Source organism: Melopsittacus undulatus, chromosome 6 (genome assembly GCF_012275295.1).
Source record: "Melopsittacus undulatus isolate bMelUnd1 chromosome 6, bMelUnd1.mat.Z, whole genome shotgun sequence".
In the NCBI taxonomy this organism is placed as follows: Eukaryota; Metazoa; Chordata; class Aves; order Psittaciformes; family Psittaculidae; genus Melopsittacus; species Melopsittacus undulatus.
The window spans coordinates 31,525,579-31,540,411 of NC_047532.1; the positions used below are offsets into that span (position 1 = coordinate 31,525,579).

Sequence of the window (14,833 nt, forward strand, 5' to 3'; positions counted from 1 at the left end):
CCCCAAGAACATGAAAGAGTAAAAACTCACTTTGCTTCATAAGTTGGACTGCAAGTGTAGGGCAATTGGAGCACATTAAGGAAAACATGCGCACCACCATGATGAACATTCCTGAGCTCAGGATAGGAGGTGTCACTACCAAGAGTTGCTGGATATTTGTTAACAAGTCCTTGGAAGCAACCTGCTGGAGCAAGTTCTTCAGAAGGGAACAGCAAAATTGAAAACATTAGTATTTGAAAGGTAAGCCCTTAGAAGAAACTGAAGGAGGGAAGAAGGAAACAAAAACACCCTTACCTCCTCATGCTGGAAGTTGTCCACTAGCCTTGCGAAACACAGACAAGTGCTTTCAACAGACTTTTTGTCCTATTATAAAAAATACATACATATATATTTCTTCAAATTAAAATGTTTGAATTTCCATCAGATTACCCTGTAATTTTGAGGCATTCTTAAAATTTTTCCAAAAAGGTCAGCTGAATCACATTTTAGAGAATATTACAGCTCTGAATTTTAAATTCATTGATACAGTCTAAACTGACCTCTGGATATGGCCATGCTCCTGCATATTCCCTGGGAAAAACCTCACACTTGCAATATAAATACCTTTAGGGACCTTTAGATATGAATAAATTGATTTAGAATATCATTTTTGGATTCTACAAGGAGCAAACAAAACGGAAGAGAACTACAAAGCCAAAGCAATAGGAAATATAGATAAATAAATGATGGCTTTATTTCGAGAACAAAGCAGAAGTAATATAATAAGCAGGAGTGAAGAAGGAGTGACAATAAGCATAATAAGCAGGAATGAAGGCTACTGTTCTACAGACTACATGAAGCCTGATTTTTATAATCATGAGGTGCAGCAAAGACAGCAAAAACAAATACACCAGGATAGCAAACACTCCTCTAAAAACAGTTCTAATTAAAAGTTCACTGAAACTATCAAAGTACCCCTGAACATAATAAAACACTTTTCCTGTAAGGGTGGCTGAATTCTGGAAGAGGGTGCCTGCAGAGGTTAAGTCAACTGAACATGCTTCTGGGCACTCTGGTCTAGTTGACTGTACTTAAGCAGATAAACTGAGAGGTCCTTTCCAACATCAATTATCCTTTTAAGAGCTAACTCGAGATTTTTTTTTTTTTCCTGCCAGAAAAATTCCACTTCAAAATTTCCTGACATCTTACTTTTGTGGGCTCTAGCTTCTCTTCAGAGAACAGGAGTCAGTAATTGTCGCTACTACTGCTGAGAATGGTGCTTCCTGTTTCCAAAGCACCATCTAAAGCCAACATTTGACTTCTGTGAAGATGCCTCAAAGACTCAAGTAGTCTCTCAGCAAAAAGATGTTGGCAAAATGAAGAACAGCACAAGAATACATACAAATATTACCTGGAATCTTCCATGTAGTTGCATTTGTAAAGGAACAAAATATTTTCTCCTTTTCCCCATTTTTAACAGGAATCTGTTAACCAAGGAGTATTTCCAAATCTCTTTTGGTGCAACAGTCATTGTGAGTGCTCATTTATGAATGTAGCGGCATTGCAGGACAAGTAGGTAGATCTTAGGAGCCCCATGATTTAGGATTCATTACTTAAAACTATTGTGCAAAGAGTAGGAACTTCCTTTTTATAAAAGCCATAAGCTCTCCCGAAAAGTCATCTGAGTGAAGGGGAGGTATGTGTGAAGGGATTGAAACTGAAGCTTTTGTAAGTTTGAAAAGGAAGGGAACCTTGTAATTCATTTGTTAAAAAAAAACAGAACAGTAACACTATGGGATTTCTTCTTACAGGGCAACAAGGATTACAAACCCATTATTATTCATGCCCTAAATTAATTTATTTCATTTTTCAAAATTAATAGGGATGTCATGAATCCTTAACAGTACATTTACAAAACACAAAAAAGTCCATATGAATGTTAGAATATCACAATTTCACAGTATAGAAACTCTAAGGCAACTACCACATTGCAAAGCAAAATGATACCCAACAAAGAACTAGATATCTGTGGGCAACTTTATACTACTTTCAGGTCAAAATCACAGCTTTTCATTTTATAATAGACTCTTACCTGATGGGTTAACCTTTGTGTAAGCAATGGCAAAGAGTCTGCCACAAAGTGAAACTCATCAGGTGTTATACTCTGGCAGCAGTTGGCAGCGATAGCTAGTGCGTTCCTCTGTGCATTTATACTGAAGAATTCCAGATACAGCAAACAGTCTGCCAACCCACCCTATAATATAGATAAACAAATATTATTACTCTCAGTACTGCTAAAAATCACAGAAACTTGTTTTCCTATTTCATCTTCACAGAAGATCAACAAGATGTAGAACTACTAGAGGTAAAAGTGCTTTCTTTTTTTTACTTACTGCCTGCAGAATGGCTTTACTATGCCTGCGTGATAACATCTCCAAAGCTGTAAGCGCCTGCTCTGCCACATCAATGCACTGAATAACTTGCAGCTACAAGAAAACAAGAAAGCTTGTAGATCAATTTCTAAACCAGTATGTAAGAATAACAATCTTCATCAACACACGGACAAATTAGCCTGTACTAAGCCACATATGCTGCACTACTGGATGTACTCAAGCTAGCCAATGTAAAGCTAGATCAAGTATATAGCTACTCAAAGAGTTACCAGTTTTTATAATTACACAGTATCTTTGCAATACCAGACAAAAAGTTCTCAGAGAATCAGATGTTTACTCTTAACACCCTCACTGAAAAGCACTCTTTTTAAAAGCTTCTCATGCATTATGTATTACCTTGTAAGCTACGGAGACATCTTCTTAACAGTATATGCTAAAGCTAAAACAAAAGATAAAATCCCCTCAGGTAAGTTTAACACTGTTTTGATTTCATTTTACCTTCTCCAAGAAGACAGGAATTGCATCTACCACTACAGCAGATGACCTGGGAAGTGCTTCCATCATATATGTTAAGGCCCGACATGCATGGTTCATCTATTAAGCATACAGATATTTGGTTTAAAATACAGATGATACTCTTTTGTATTTAAAAAAAAAACACAAAATTCTCTTAACCATTACAGATCACTTACAATATCAAAGTTGTGCTCCATCTGCAACAGCGTTATCTGTTTAAAAAATATAAATAAAAACAATTGTTAGTTTTGTAAAAAGTATCTAAACATCTACATAAGAAGGGCAAAAATCAGCATTGGAACTTTTGACTCAGGACTTGGAATTTTCAAAAAACCTAGTACCACTTCCCGAGGCAATTAAAAGAATTAATAGGAGTATCAAAATTTAGCAAAACATGCCATCAAAAACCAGGTAAGATACACACATAATTGAGAATATATAATAAGTAATATTTAAGCAAGGTATTGAGTAAAAAATATCCTCCAATAGAAATATGATATTTAATTATTACCAAAGCTGGTACAACACTCTTGACTGGAAATCCTCCTAATGTTTCTTCATTTCCCATTACCAACAGCTGGCACATCTCAATCACTGCCTGGAGTTGCTGACTTTCATCAGTGGCTTGGAGACCTTGTAAAAGCTGTTGGGCTTTAGAACCTATATAGTCAGAAAAAAAAAAGGTAGGAAAGAAGATATAAGAAAACGTAAGTGTTCAAAGAAATTGTTATGTAATACTTCTGCCAGAGTGGAAGACCAGAGATAGTTTCTTTTCCTCTGTACTTGTAGTTTCACTTCCTTTCCCTGTCATAAGAAGGGGGGGATAGGAAAGGGAGGCAAAAATCTCACTCTTGGCTGTCTCTCCAGTGCAGACTGATCAGACAAGGAGTCCACCACACTGCTCACAATAGCCATCTTGCCAACCTATAGCAGGTACCAGAACTCACACCACTCCACCTTCATTAAAGCAAAGGACTTTCAACACACCCCCTGACTATTAAAGCACATGGGAGTATCCATGAGATCCCATCCTCCTCTTGGCAGGCAGTGTAACAGGCTGCATCCTGCTCTCCTGAGAAGCCAGACTTGAACTAGAAGGTACAAACCCACCTGCATAATGCAGGTGTGGTGGAACAAGACTAAGGACCCATGTTTTCTCACTGACTTGCCTGGAGTCAGTTATTTGTGTGAAACTTAAAGACATTTTTGAAGCTATAAACATACCTTAGAACTGACATCTCCTAGAAGTTTAAGCTAAATGAAGCATTTGTTTAAAGCTAGCAAAAAAACAAGGTTATTGGACAGATCTTTTGTTAAGCAGCCCATCATGCAAAAGAAAAACATAAGGAAGGGGTGAAAAGACAAGAATCCTCCCTTCCCCACATAGAAAGGAACATTAAGATGCTCCCCCCACCCAAAAAAAAAAGAAAAAGAAATATAGCTAAAGAAAATTTCTCTTAGGAAGACAAGCAAATTGATATTGCTGATCAGAGGTCTAGCACTAACATAACATATACACGTCCAACACGTAAAATACGTTAAACTATGAAGCTAATACAAATATTAGCATTTACTAGTGGCTGAATTCTACTAGTCTGGAAGTGGAAAGAATTAAGTCAAATTAGACAAACTTTGCTTACTAGCTCCACTTCCAATTGTCCTGTGGAAGAGCTGCGACATCCGAGGACCAAGAGGGCCAAACAGGTGAGGAGGAAGACCCCTAGCCTCTAATAGAGCTAAAAGCAAACAGAGGATAACAGCCATTGTCAAAGCTTCTACACATATTTTTAAAAGCTTAAATTCCATGACGTTATAATTTCAGACTACCAGAATTTTGATACTTTGAGAAAGAGTTAGAATTAGATGACTGCAGCTATGTCAATTTCTTAAAAACATCAAATAGAGGACCTTTAGGGAACAAATTACTCTTTTGTAAGCATCAGAGCATGAAGGCCCTTTAAGAAGTCACCCACTGAGTTTCCAGTCACACATTTCACAGAACAAACCTGGTCTACTAGATCATTATAAGTCTAGATCTAAGTCTAGCAAATACACCAGACCAATTTCAAATCTCAACTACACAAAACAGGTTAAGCATATAGCTACATTTTCAGGACCTGAATGGCACTGCAAGTCTGGAAAAACGTGACACTAAAAAAACCCTTTACTTGCTGATAAGCAGAAGAAGGGAAAAACTCTGCTAGATATTAGGGTTTTCTGATTTTGACCTTGAACACTTTTCCGCAGTGTTGCTTAGAGGCAGACCAGACCAAGTGATTCTGATTTTTAATGTAGCAACCATGACTACTGCTGAACAATACAATAATAATTAATAGTATAAAACAATTTAGCTCAGTATTCCCAATGCATACGTATGCTTACTGAGGACTACAAGCAAACGAACTAGTAGTGACACAGCACTCATTTCCACTTAAATATCCAGATTAACTGAAACCTGTCATTTGAAAGACAAATCCTGATTTCAGAACACCTTGCAGGACAGTGGCAAAATCATTTAAAACAGTTGCAAACTGGACATACAAACTGAGTTTATACCTGTCTCTACTCTCCAGTTTTGAGACACCTCAATCCTTTAGCTCAAGCACAAAAGCAAGCGTTTTAAGAATATTTAGATTTTGTCTGGTCAAAGCTTACAGCAACATGGGTATCAATGACAAGCACAAAAAATGTTATCCAGAAGCAGGCAGAGTAACAGTAGGCCTAACCTGGCCTGTCAACTTAAAACATTCCTGCAATGACTTATTTTCATGTTTGATCTCACACACTTCATAGGACTGAGTTCAGTTCTCCCCCACCTCCTCCTGAAAAGTCATAAATAGTGTAATACACCATGTAAATGAAAGACACTTTGCTACCTCCTCCAGACATCATTTCCAAATTCTTGCATCTTCAGCAAATTAAAGCTTGTAAGCCCATACTTCAGAACTACCATAAGCAAAGCAATGGTCACAGATGGAAAAACAAAATACAGCCCTTTCATTACATATAATACAGAAATTTCCTCACTACATATACTGCAGATTTTTGGGTAGGTATCGCTATTTATAGGCTGCAAAGGAAATAAAAAAATAAACAAAAGAATAGTAAATTAGCAACTTTTATACCTTGTAGTCTTCCCATCTCAGAATCATCTGACTCACTTTCTCCAGAGGTTGTCATACCTACAGCTCCAGCAACAGAACTAGAAGCTAAAGAAAGAAAGAGATTAATGCAGATTACAATGCCTTTAAAGTACAAAACCCATATCAATTCCACCATCAAGGAAAATGTCCACCATCAGAAGAGTACTCTGCATTTAATATTACCACCATCATACTTCTGTACAATTGTCACTTTAAATAGATCAGGTCTACAGGTCTAATACTTCCCAAAGGCTGAAGAGAGAGGTTATATCAACACAAGACAATGGAAAAAAGAAAATGGAAGTACAGCTAGATCAGCAAATTGTCTTTCAAAGACATTTACATGTATCCTTAGTAAATCTACACTTTTCTTACTTGAGTGTAATGCCTCACATAGTTTACATTAATTCTGAGGTTTTGTACTGCTGTAGCTAGCTTTAAGCAGAGCACATTTGAGATGTTCTACAGTCCAGCATAATTGCTGGAAAGTAACTTTGAACTCACTACTGATTAGGACCAGATGATAAAATTAAGTACCAAGCAATAGGACTGTGTAAGTAATAATATTTAACTTGGTTACAAATTTCTCCAGTACAGACATGCTTGCAATTTCAACAGAAAACTTGCAGAAAATTTATGAGCGTAAATTAAAGAACTTTCACAGGTAAATGCATGCTTTCTGTATTCTGAGCAGGTTGGTGTCTCTTCAGTTGGCAGTGCAGTATTTAGCATCAGCTGAAGTTACTTTTAAGAAAAACCAACTGTAGATGCTGAAAACTAAAGCGTAGTTTATCAAATGAAGTTTGGAGACTACAAAAAAATCATAACTGAAACACATACCAGATATCCAAGAAATCAGATTCAAAAGTAAAGGCCCCTCTTGTTCAAAAACCTTCAGGAATTATTTACCAGCTGTACCAGCTTAAAGAATTTCTACCCACAACTTAATCCATCTAATTATTTTGTTTAAAGTGATAAAGTTTTTCCTATCAGCATCTGTACTGGAAGTGCTTCAGTTGGTATTTCTTTTTACCTGCAGCACCCTGAGGAGCCTCATCTGTACGCGCAGCTGAAGAGTTAACGCCATCCTGGTTGTTGTCAGGATCAGCCATCTTCTCCTGTCGGCGAGCTTCAGCTGCTCCTCTTTTGCCCAGGCCAGAGCCTCGCCGACTAAAGATTCAAAAAACAAATTTTCAGACCTTATTAAGTGAGATTTATTAATGTAAGACTACTCAGAACCACATAACATTTATGTAGACCACTACCACAAAGCTGCACAAACTATCAGGTTTACATAAAAACTAGTCTTCACAAAATTATCTAACTTTTCTTTACTCTCACTGCACTGCACCATGGTGTTTATTTGTTTACATCCATTACAGCTAGGACCTTACATTATACCATTCAAGACAAGGCAGTCTACTAGACTGTAACTGTAAGAATGAGCAAGGATTAAAATGATCACTAGTTACAAATCACATACACATGACAGAGTGACTATCTTTAAAGGTAGTTCTGAACTACTGAAAACACAAAGAACTGTGATAATAAACCCAGTTTTCAGTGCTAGAAAAAGTTTGAGGGAACAAGCCTTCTCAAATTATTTAAAACACTATTATCATCATCACTACAAATATATATGCCTACAAAGTAGATAATCAAATTCAAATGCACACTTAGAATCAGACTTTGGAACCTTTTTTTACGGCATTGAAAAGAAAAAAGTTGTGCAGAGATTACTAAATGTAGTTTAAGCTTAAGAAAAAAAAAGCTAGTTAAAGCTTCACATGTCTAGCTTCACAATATATGCAACAAGAATTTCTTGCATCACAGGACACGTTTACTTTCCCCTCCAGTTTTATCTATCAGCTGTTTAAAATTATTAATTCAGAGCTAGTTTTCCCCTGCATCAGAAAGTATTTAAGTACTTAGATATTTGTAGTGTTGTTCAGATACAGTTGCTGACAAGCTTAGTCAGCTAAACTATGTACACTATTGAAACAGACTCCTGCATGGTACTATGAAATCTGAATATTTTCAGAATAGTCATCTTTTTTATTATCTGTGAACAGTAGTTTAACACTCTGTGTTTACTGTCTTTTTAAAAACACCTCCCTAAGAAAGCATTACTTAAAATCGTGGTACTGTCTCTGGACGTTTCCTTGCCTTCACCCTACTGAGGTGTTGGCTCTCTATGACACTACTGTACAGAGTAACCCAGAAGGCCTGAAAAAGCTACACCTACTTCTACAATAGCAAAGAAAGAGACAGGGCAGTTTTCATGCCCAAAATCAACATTAATATCAACCCACTGCAGTCATCACATTTCATTATCTAAATTTTACCTGGTGCTAGCACAGGAGCCCGTGGTCTTTTGCCGTGTGCTCCGCCGCAAACTGGGGAGCTCAGCAGGTGGTGATTCACTGCGCTTCTTTGTAGATTTTCTCAGACCTATGTAATATGTAAAAGAATTGAGAGTAAATCAGTCTTTCAATACACAGCAGTTCTACAAAGAAATGAAACTTCTGTGTACAGGAAACTTTAATGCAGAAGAACAGTTTCTACATAAGAAGCACAATAAACCCATCAGCTTTTAGTTGCCTTGCACCCAGCTGCTCTACCAGTAAAAAAAAGTTCAGATATTTACTTTTACTCCTTAATATTAGACATACTGAACTCAAACTTGCTACCTAGACACCTTTACCTAATCTACACATTACAGTTACAGAAGAGCTTCTAAGTCTCTCATGATACACAGTTTTCACATTACAAAACACAGGTTTATTATTCCCACATGTCAATAGTCAAAACACTTAAAATACTATACATTACTTTTATCTACAGAAAGGATAAAAAAAAATACACTGCAGGAGAAGGCAGCTGTGGCTGCATCTGTTTTCACCCACAAAGTAAATCTGGGCACATAAACTCACCACTACCTGAATCATATTCTTTTAAGTCAGTTTTATTCAAATTAGTATGCCTTTACAGTAACTGCCTTAACCCAAAACCATGCTCCCCTCCAGGAGTCAAGCACTGCCAGTGCTGAGATCTCTCACGTGTAGTATTTGCATTATTCTTATAGCTACATCCCTTCAGCCCCTACCACTGTCACAAGGTCTTCCTTGATGCAAATAATCAAGCATACCTTCACAGCTTTGGAAAAGGAGTCCTCAAGTTTTTTATTTTGGAAGTATTTGCATTGTTGAAGACTGACTTAACTGGTATTAATTCACTCTAGGTTATGAAGCCATTTTTCTGATTACGTCCCACTGCAGAACCAGGTAAATCTTAAACACACAACAAACCTATGCAGTACCTTTTCAGATGATGAACAACCTTACTATCAGGCTGAAATATCCTATAACACCTTCTGAACTAGAAGGTTAATAATCAAAGTGTCAAAAAATTTAAAGGCTTGGGGCTCAGCTTGACATTTTAGTCATGTGTCTCCCCACCCCACATCTGCAATAAATAAATAAAATGAGAACCCCACAGCATTCAGACATACTATTACTAGAACAGATTTAATTAATTTCAAGAGTAAGAAAGTTAGATCACTGCTCCCTCTTCTGACAACAATTCAGAAATAAAACCTATTTAAATGGGCAATGGTTTTGAGAATAGTACATATCAAACTGGCTCCTGTCTATCTCCTTAATCCTAAAGCATTCCAGGAATGCTGAGCTGTGATACTAAGGGATAAAATGGTAACTATGCAGCTTCTGACTAGATGTTTAACAGAAAAGGGAAAGTGATCTGAAAAGCCATTACTGACCTAGCCATTAGTCTGTCCTTTCAAACACAATACTGTATTTGACCCAGTAACACAATGCTGTGCACAGCTAAGTTCCATGCAGGTAAAGGTCAATCTGATATTCATGCATTTACTACACACCTGGCTTACTAACTCAAGAAATTTGGCAACCTTAAGAAAACACTGTTCTGTATTTAATAGCCACCAAGCAATGAAGCAAAGCAGACTAACCAGTTGAATTTTCAGGTTGTATGTCCATATGGAAGAAAATACATAACTTTTTCAAATATTAAAAAAAACAGTGGCATTTTTACTACATATATTTTCAAACAAAAAAAAAATTAAGTTGAAGTTTCTACAACATAAATACACAACAACCCCAACCCTATTTACCTATGGTGAGATACTTGCAGCTGGGGAGGGGGGGGTAAAGGAGTGTGTCATAAAGTATATACAAAACAAGTCTGAAACAGTTGTAGCAGGATTTCATGCCATAAGCCTCCTAAGTACAACAAGATACAACAGAACACTCCTCTTAGCTGGTTGTGTTCTACACTAGAAAGCACATGCTTTAACTGGCACTGGGTACAGCACTGTTTCACTCCACAGATAACGTGTTACCACCCTGAGTTCATGTTACATACATGGAAAAAGTAAGCTACCTGGAACCTGTAACAGCATGGTGAAATTCTAAACGACATGTACTTTAGCTTGACATTTAGAATAAAAAGTTAATCACCCTATTATAGTAAGAGTTCACTGGAAAAATACACAAATGTTTTAATTCTTCATGTCAGCACACCACTTACCTCTTTGAATCTGTGGGTACACATTTTCAAGTAGTTAGACCTAAATACTAAATAACTTTGTATCAGCTTAGTAATAGTGTATCAATGAGACACAAAACAACCACTCAAACGAAGCAAGACTGCCTTAACTTATATCAAAATCAGATTTCTCCTAAAGGCAAAGGTTTCACAAAAGAGCAGACCTTACTGTTGTTTAGCAGTATGATACACTTGCTCATGATTTACTGACCCCAAACCAATCCTAAGATGCACAAACTGCACACCCGATACAGTTTCCTGCTTCATAAGTATTCTGTCCATTTGGTGAGCTGAGCTTGCTTAACACAGGTCAGATGAGCACAGATACCACGAACCAGTAGGGCAATGAAGCTGTGACATGGGTTATCCTTTCCTTTAAATGATTAAATTAGCTGAGCCATCTCCTCAAACTGAATTCATAGAATTATGGAATGTTTTGGGCTGAAAGGGACTTACACATCATCCAGTTCCAACCTCTCTGCCATGGGTAGGGACACTTTTCACTAGTCCAAATTGCTCAAAGCCCCATTCAACCTGGCCTTGAAGACTTCCAGGGATGGGGCAGCCACAGCTTCTCTGGGTAACCTGTGCCAGTGTCTCACCACACTCAAGCTAAAGAATTACTTCAGTACAAGGGTTTGAGAATTTAGAGATGCGCATTTACACCTTGGTTGGCAAACTGCATAATACATCACAGCTTGAGCACCCAGAAAAGTTGATCTCATTTTCTCCTGCTGCTCAGAACTCTCCACTTGTCAGATCTTTTTGCACATTTCTCTTTTCCCAAGTCTTTACTTCTCTACCTCTGCATATGCCTTAATATCATCCTATTTGCATGCTAAACACTCACATTAATGACTCAGAAGGAAAACAGACCCAAACAGGCTAAACCTGAAACAGTACAACCTAACAGAAATCAAACAACAAAAAGTCTTGAGAACATATTCCCTTAAGTGTGTTTACTGGTCAGCTTCTTTTTTAAAGGCTTTTTTTTGGCTGTGTGAGAGCACCAAGTTCTGAATGCAGCCATACTGCATTCACTTAATTCAAGTATTACCCAAGCCAAAACAAAGTTAGTCAAACTTTCACAGCCCATAACCCGCAAAGCCCTTTATTTGCCGTTCAAAAATATAATCAGTAGAGGTGAACTTGCTAAGGGTGGAAGCTTAGACTTCAGATTGTCCTTATTGGGCCACTCTCTTCCTCATGCAATAAAGATGGTGAAAATAGCTGCAGCAGGGGAAGGCAAGGCAGTCTCCTGTTATTTTAATATTCCACTGTTCCCCTCCCTCAGTACCAGCCCAGACATCCCCAGCTCTTGATTATAGCCCTGCAGATCCCATCACTGCAATTAAACCAAGTATCTCCAAGCTAGTAATCTGTTTCCTCCACCCTAAGTCCACAATTCTAAGGCTCAAACTACCATCACAGAGACAGCACTCTTGCCCACAGTCCCAAATAGACTAATTTAGAGCTATTTTCAGATTCTTTCCTCCCTCACCTCTTGCCAAATCCCTTGAAGCCAGAATTTACACACCATTCCTGCTCTGTGTTCACCTTCATGTGGCTTTTCTGTGTATCCCAGTAACCTTTCCTGCCCCCCCCCAAATCATAAAGTGTTAGGAACAGGCTTCTCAGTCAGGAGCAGCTACTCCAAGCTACACTGCTCTCAGCACTGTCCCAGTCATCACTGTCAACTACTTTCCACTTAAGGGCCACAAGAAACTACACAAAGGGCAGCAGAGATTTCCCTCATCAAGGTTGGGTTTTTATCATTACATAATCAGTGAGCTGATCAGTGATCTGCCTCATTTTAAAAGCCCCTACAAAATACAGGGCTTGAAAGGGATGTAAAAACAGTAACATCAAGAGAGCAAAATAAACTTGATTCCTCCCCATTCCTGTCAGCCACAAAAAACAAAACAACAAAAAACACAAAAAAAAACCCACAACAAAAAACAAAAACAAAAAAAAACCCACAACTTTGCTCTAGTCTGTTTTATTCTTCCAACAAATTCTATAGCTGTTTTTCAGTGATGTCACTGCTCAGTTAGACTGCTGTGTAGCTGAGGTCTCCTAAGAGTCACCTTGGGAACATGTAACACCTATTAATTATCCAGTAAGGACTGCATAAGAAACCTCAGGGTATACCCCTACAACATCTGAGGCAACCACATCTCTCCTCATTCTTCTCATGAGCAGAGCAAGCCAGTTCAGCTCTTCCAAGTTCCTCCTTCAAAGATCACAACTACTAATAATTACTCTTGTACTTCCTGAACTGCAATACCCAAAAGTGAACAGCATTGTATTTCTATACGTAAGTCTAGTGGAAAGTGTCCCTACCAATTGCAGGGGAGTTGGAACTAGATGATCTTTAAGGCTGCTTCCAACCCAAACCATTCTATGATTCTATGTTCATCCGAATCATCTTCCCTCTTCTCCCACTTTCCTTCCTAGAACCACTCCCCCAACACACATTTTTTTCCCAACATTTTTACAGCTCCTTACAGAACGATGTTTGCATGTTTCTTTATCTTCCACTAATTCTATATTTCAAACTTCTTCAAACATCTCTTTCATACTATTAAACTACACACACCTACGGAGTTTTAGCTTTCACCTTTTACACTGGATTACTATGATTTCTAAGGACATGTTTCCAGGCAGAGGGGTGTACACCTCAGCAATTTAATCTAGACCACTGTTTCCCTCACTACTTCAGAAAGCCTCACTACGTTAATACTTGTGTGAAAAATCACCTACTTCTGCTCCCTAATCCTCTAAGGGTACTAGTGTGCTACAGAAAATAAATTTTAACTTATTCATTCTTCCTTAAAAACCTAACCTGGACATATTTTCTTGACAGTATTACCCAAAATTGTTACAATATTTCAAATTTGTCTCAGTATTTTTGAGTTAGCAACACTGCATCATAGCAGACAAGTGGGTTGGTTGTTTTTTAAAAAAGGCTAGAGCTAACAATAGTCACTATTCATCCCAAGATCACTTGAATCTGTTGTCAAAGAGCTCTAATGCACTATTTGAAAGGCTGACACTATTTAAAATATCAGTTTAACACTTTTCTTCTACTCCCAAGTTCTTACTGATATTCAGTACAATCACTTACTCTGATTTTCAATATAAATAATCACTGGAATAAATTTTGCTGTAACTTATAGTAAAATAAAGAGGCATTAGACATTTTAGGCATCTTAGCATCACCTGTTAGTACCTCCCTCCCCAGACTGGGATGCCAGCTAAAATAACTTTAATGTCTACCGAGTCTGGAAATGTCTCACACCATGCTTTGTGCCCCTTATCAGAAACACATATACATACACACATTCCCATTCAAATCCGTAACATTTTGGTTACGTGACATACACTCAAATATATTAGTTCAACTCAAGTTTACCTTTTTGCAAAACATGACTTTCAGGTCCTGGAAGAGCTAAAGCTAGTCAGGCTGGCTTTCTCAGTACATTCTTTGTAGAGACAGATTAGGCTCATATTCCCAATGCTGGTTTTTAAGCTACTCAAATACACACACACACCCCTTACATTATGCTATCCCACCCTTCTGCTTCTCACCCCTTGGTGAAGTTTTGTAACTTGTCAAAAATTAGTCTCTGCCTTCACCTTCTTGCTGCTCACTTGTTGGAAGCAAATTTTCTCTCCTCCTTGTTGTTTTACATCATTGCCAAGAAGTTGCCTACAACAAGGACAGACCCAGCTAATAACTTGCTGGTCAATATAATTCTTGCATGATTCCTTTCCACTTCCCTCTCAGTCCATCCTATGCCAATTCAGCGGCTTTCATCTGGAATTCAACATCCAAAAGGTCTTGAACCATGGAGCAAGTAGATAAAACCTTACTATAAAGAAAGTAACTTCTCACCCCTTCCCCAAGACCATTCTTCGTCAATTGTGTTAGATCATTACAAAATGAATACTCCAGTCCGTAACAAGCCTGTTAGGTCAATTAAACTTGTTTTGATTATACAGGAAGGCATCCAGTTGCTCTTGTTTATTTCCTGCATTAGTACTTGCTATAGACATGCCCCAGCTGGGAGAGGCTACTCCTGATCAGGTCTGGTTAAAGGAACAACCAACCATAAGCAAGCTTAGGAATCCAACTTCTTAACTTAAGTTTTAGAGAAGACATGCTATAAATAAATTACGGTACACAAAGGCAGCATAACGATTTCAAAGAAATTT

The 14,833-nt window shown here is 37.8% G+C and overlaps 1 protein-coding gene across 5 annotated transcripts in view; it reads right to left on the bottom strand.

Moving 5' to 3' along the window:
• TRIP12 (thyroid hormone receptor interactor 12) overlaps window positions 1-14,833 on the bottom strand; it is a 77,487-nt gene that overhangs the window by 25,288 nt on the left and 37,366 nt on the right. For all 5 annotated transcript variants that reach the window (XM_031047241.2, XM_031047243.2, XM_031047245.2 and 2 more), the window contains 11 exons: window positions 8,377-8,482; window positions 7,065-7,201; window positions 6,014-6,097; window positions 4,529-4,624; window positions 3,400-3,548; window positions 3,065-3,100; window positions 2,871-2,966; window positions 2,373-2,465; window positions 2,072-2,233; window positions 295-363; window positions 31-196 (listed from right to left, as the gene is read on the bottom strand). In XM_031047241.2, coding sequence (XP_030903101.1) covers window positions 31-196; window positions 295-363; window positions 2,072-2,233; window positions 2,373-2,465; window positions 2,871-2,966; window positions 3,065-3,100; window positions 3,400-3,548; window positions 4,529-4,624; window positions 6,014-6,097; window positions 7,065-7,201; window positions 8,377-8,482 — 1,194 coding nt within the window. The remainder of the gene's footprint in view (window positions 1-30; window positions 197-294; window positions 364-2,071; window positions 2,234-2,372; window positions 2,466-2,870; window positions 2,967-3,064; window positions 3,101-3,399; window positions 3,549-4,528; window positions 4,625-6,013; window positions 6,098-7,064; window positions 7,202-8,376; window positions 8,483-14,833) is intronic.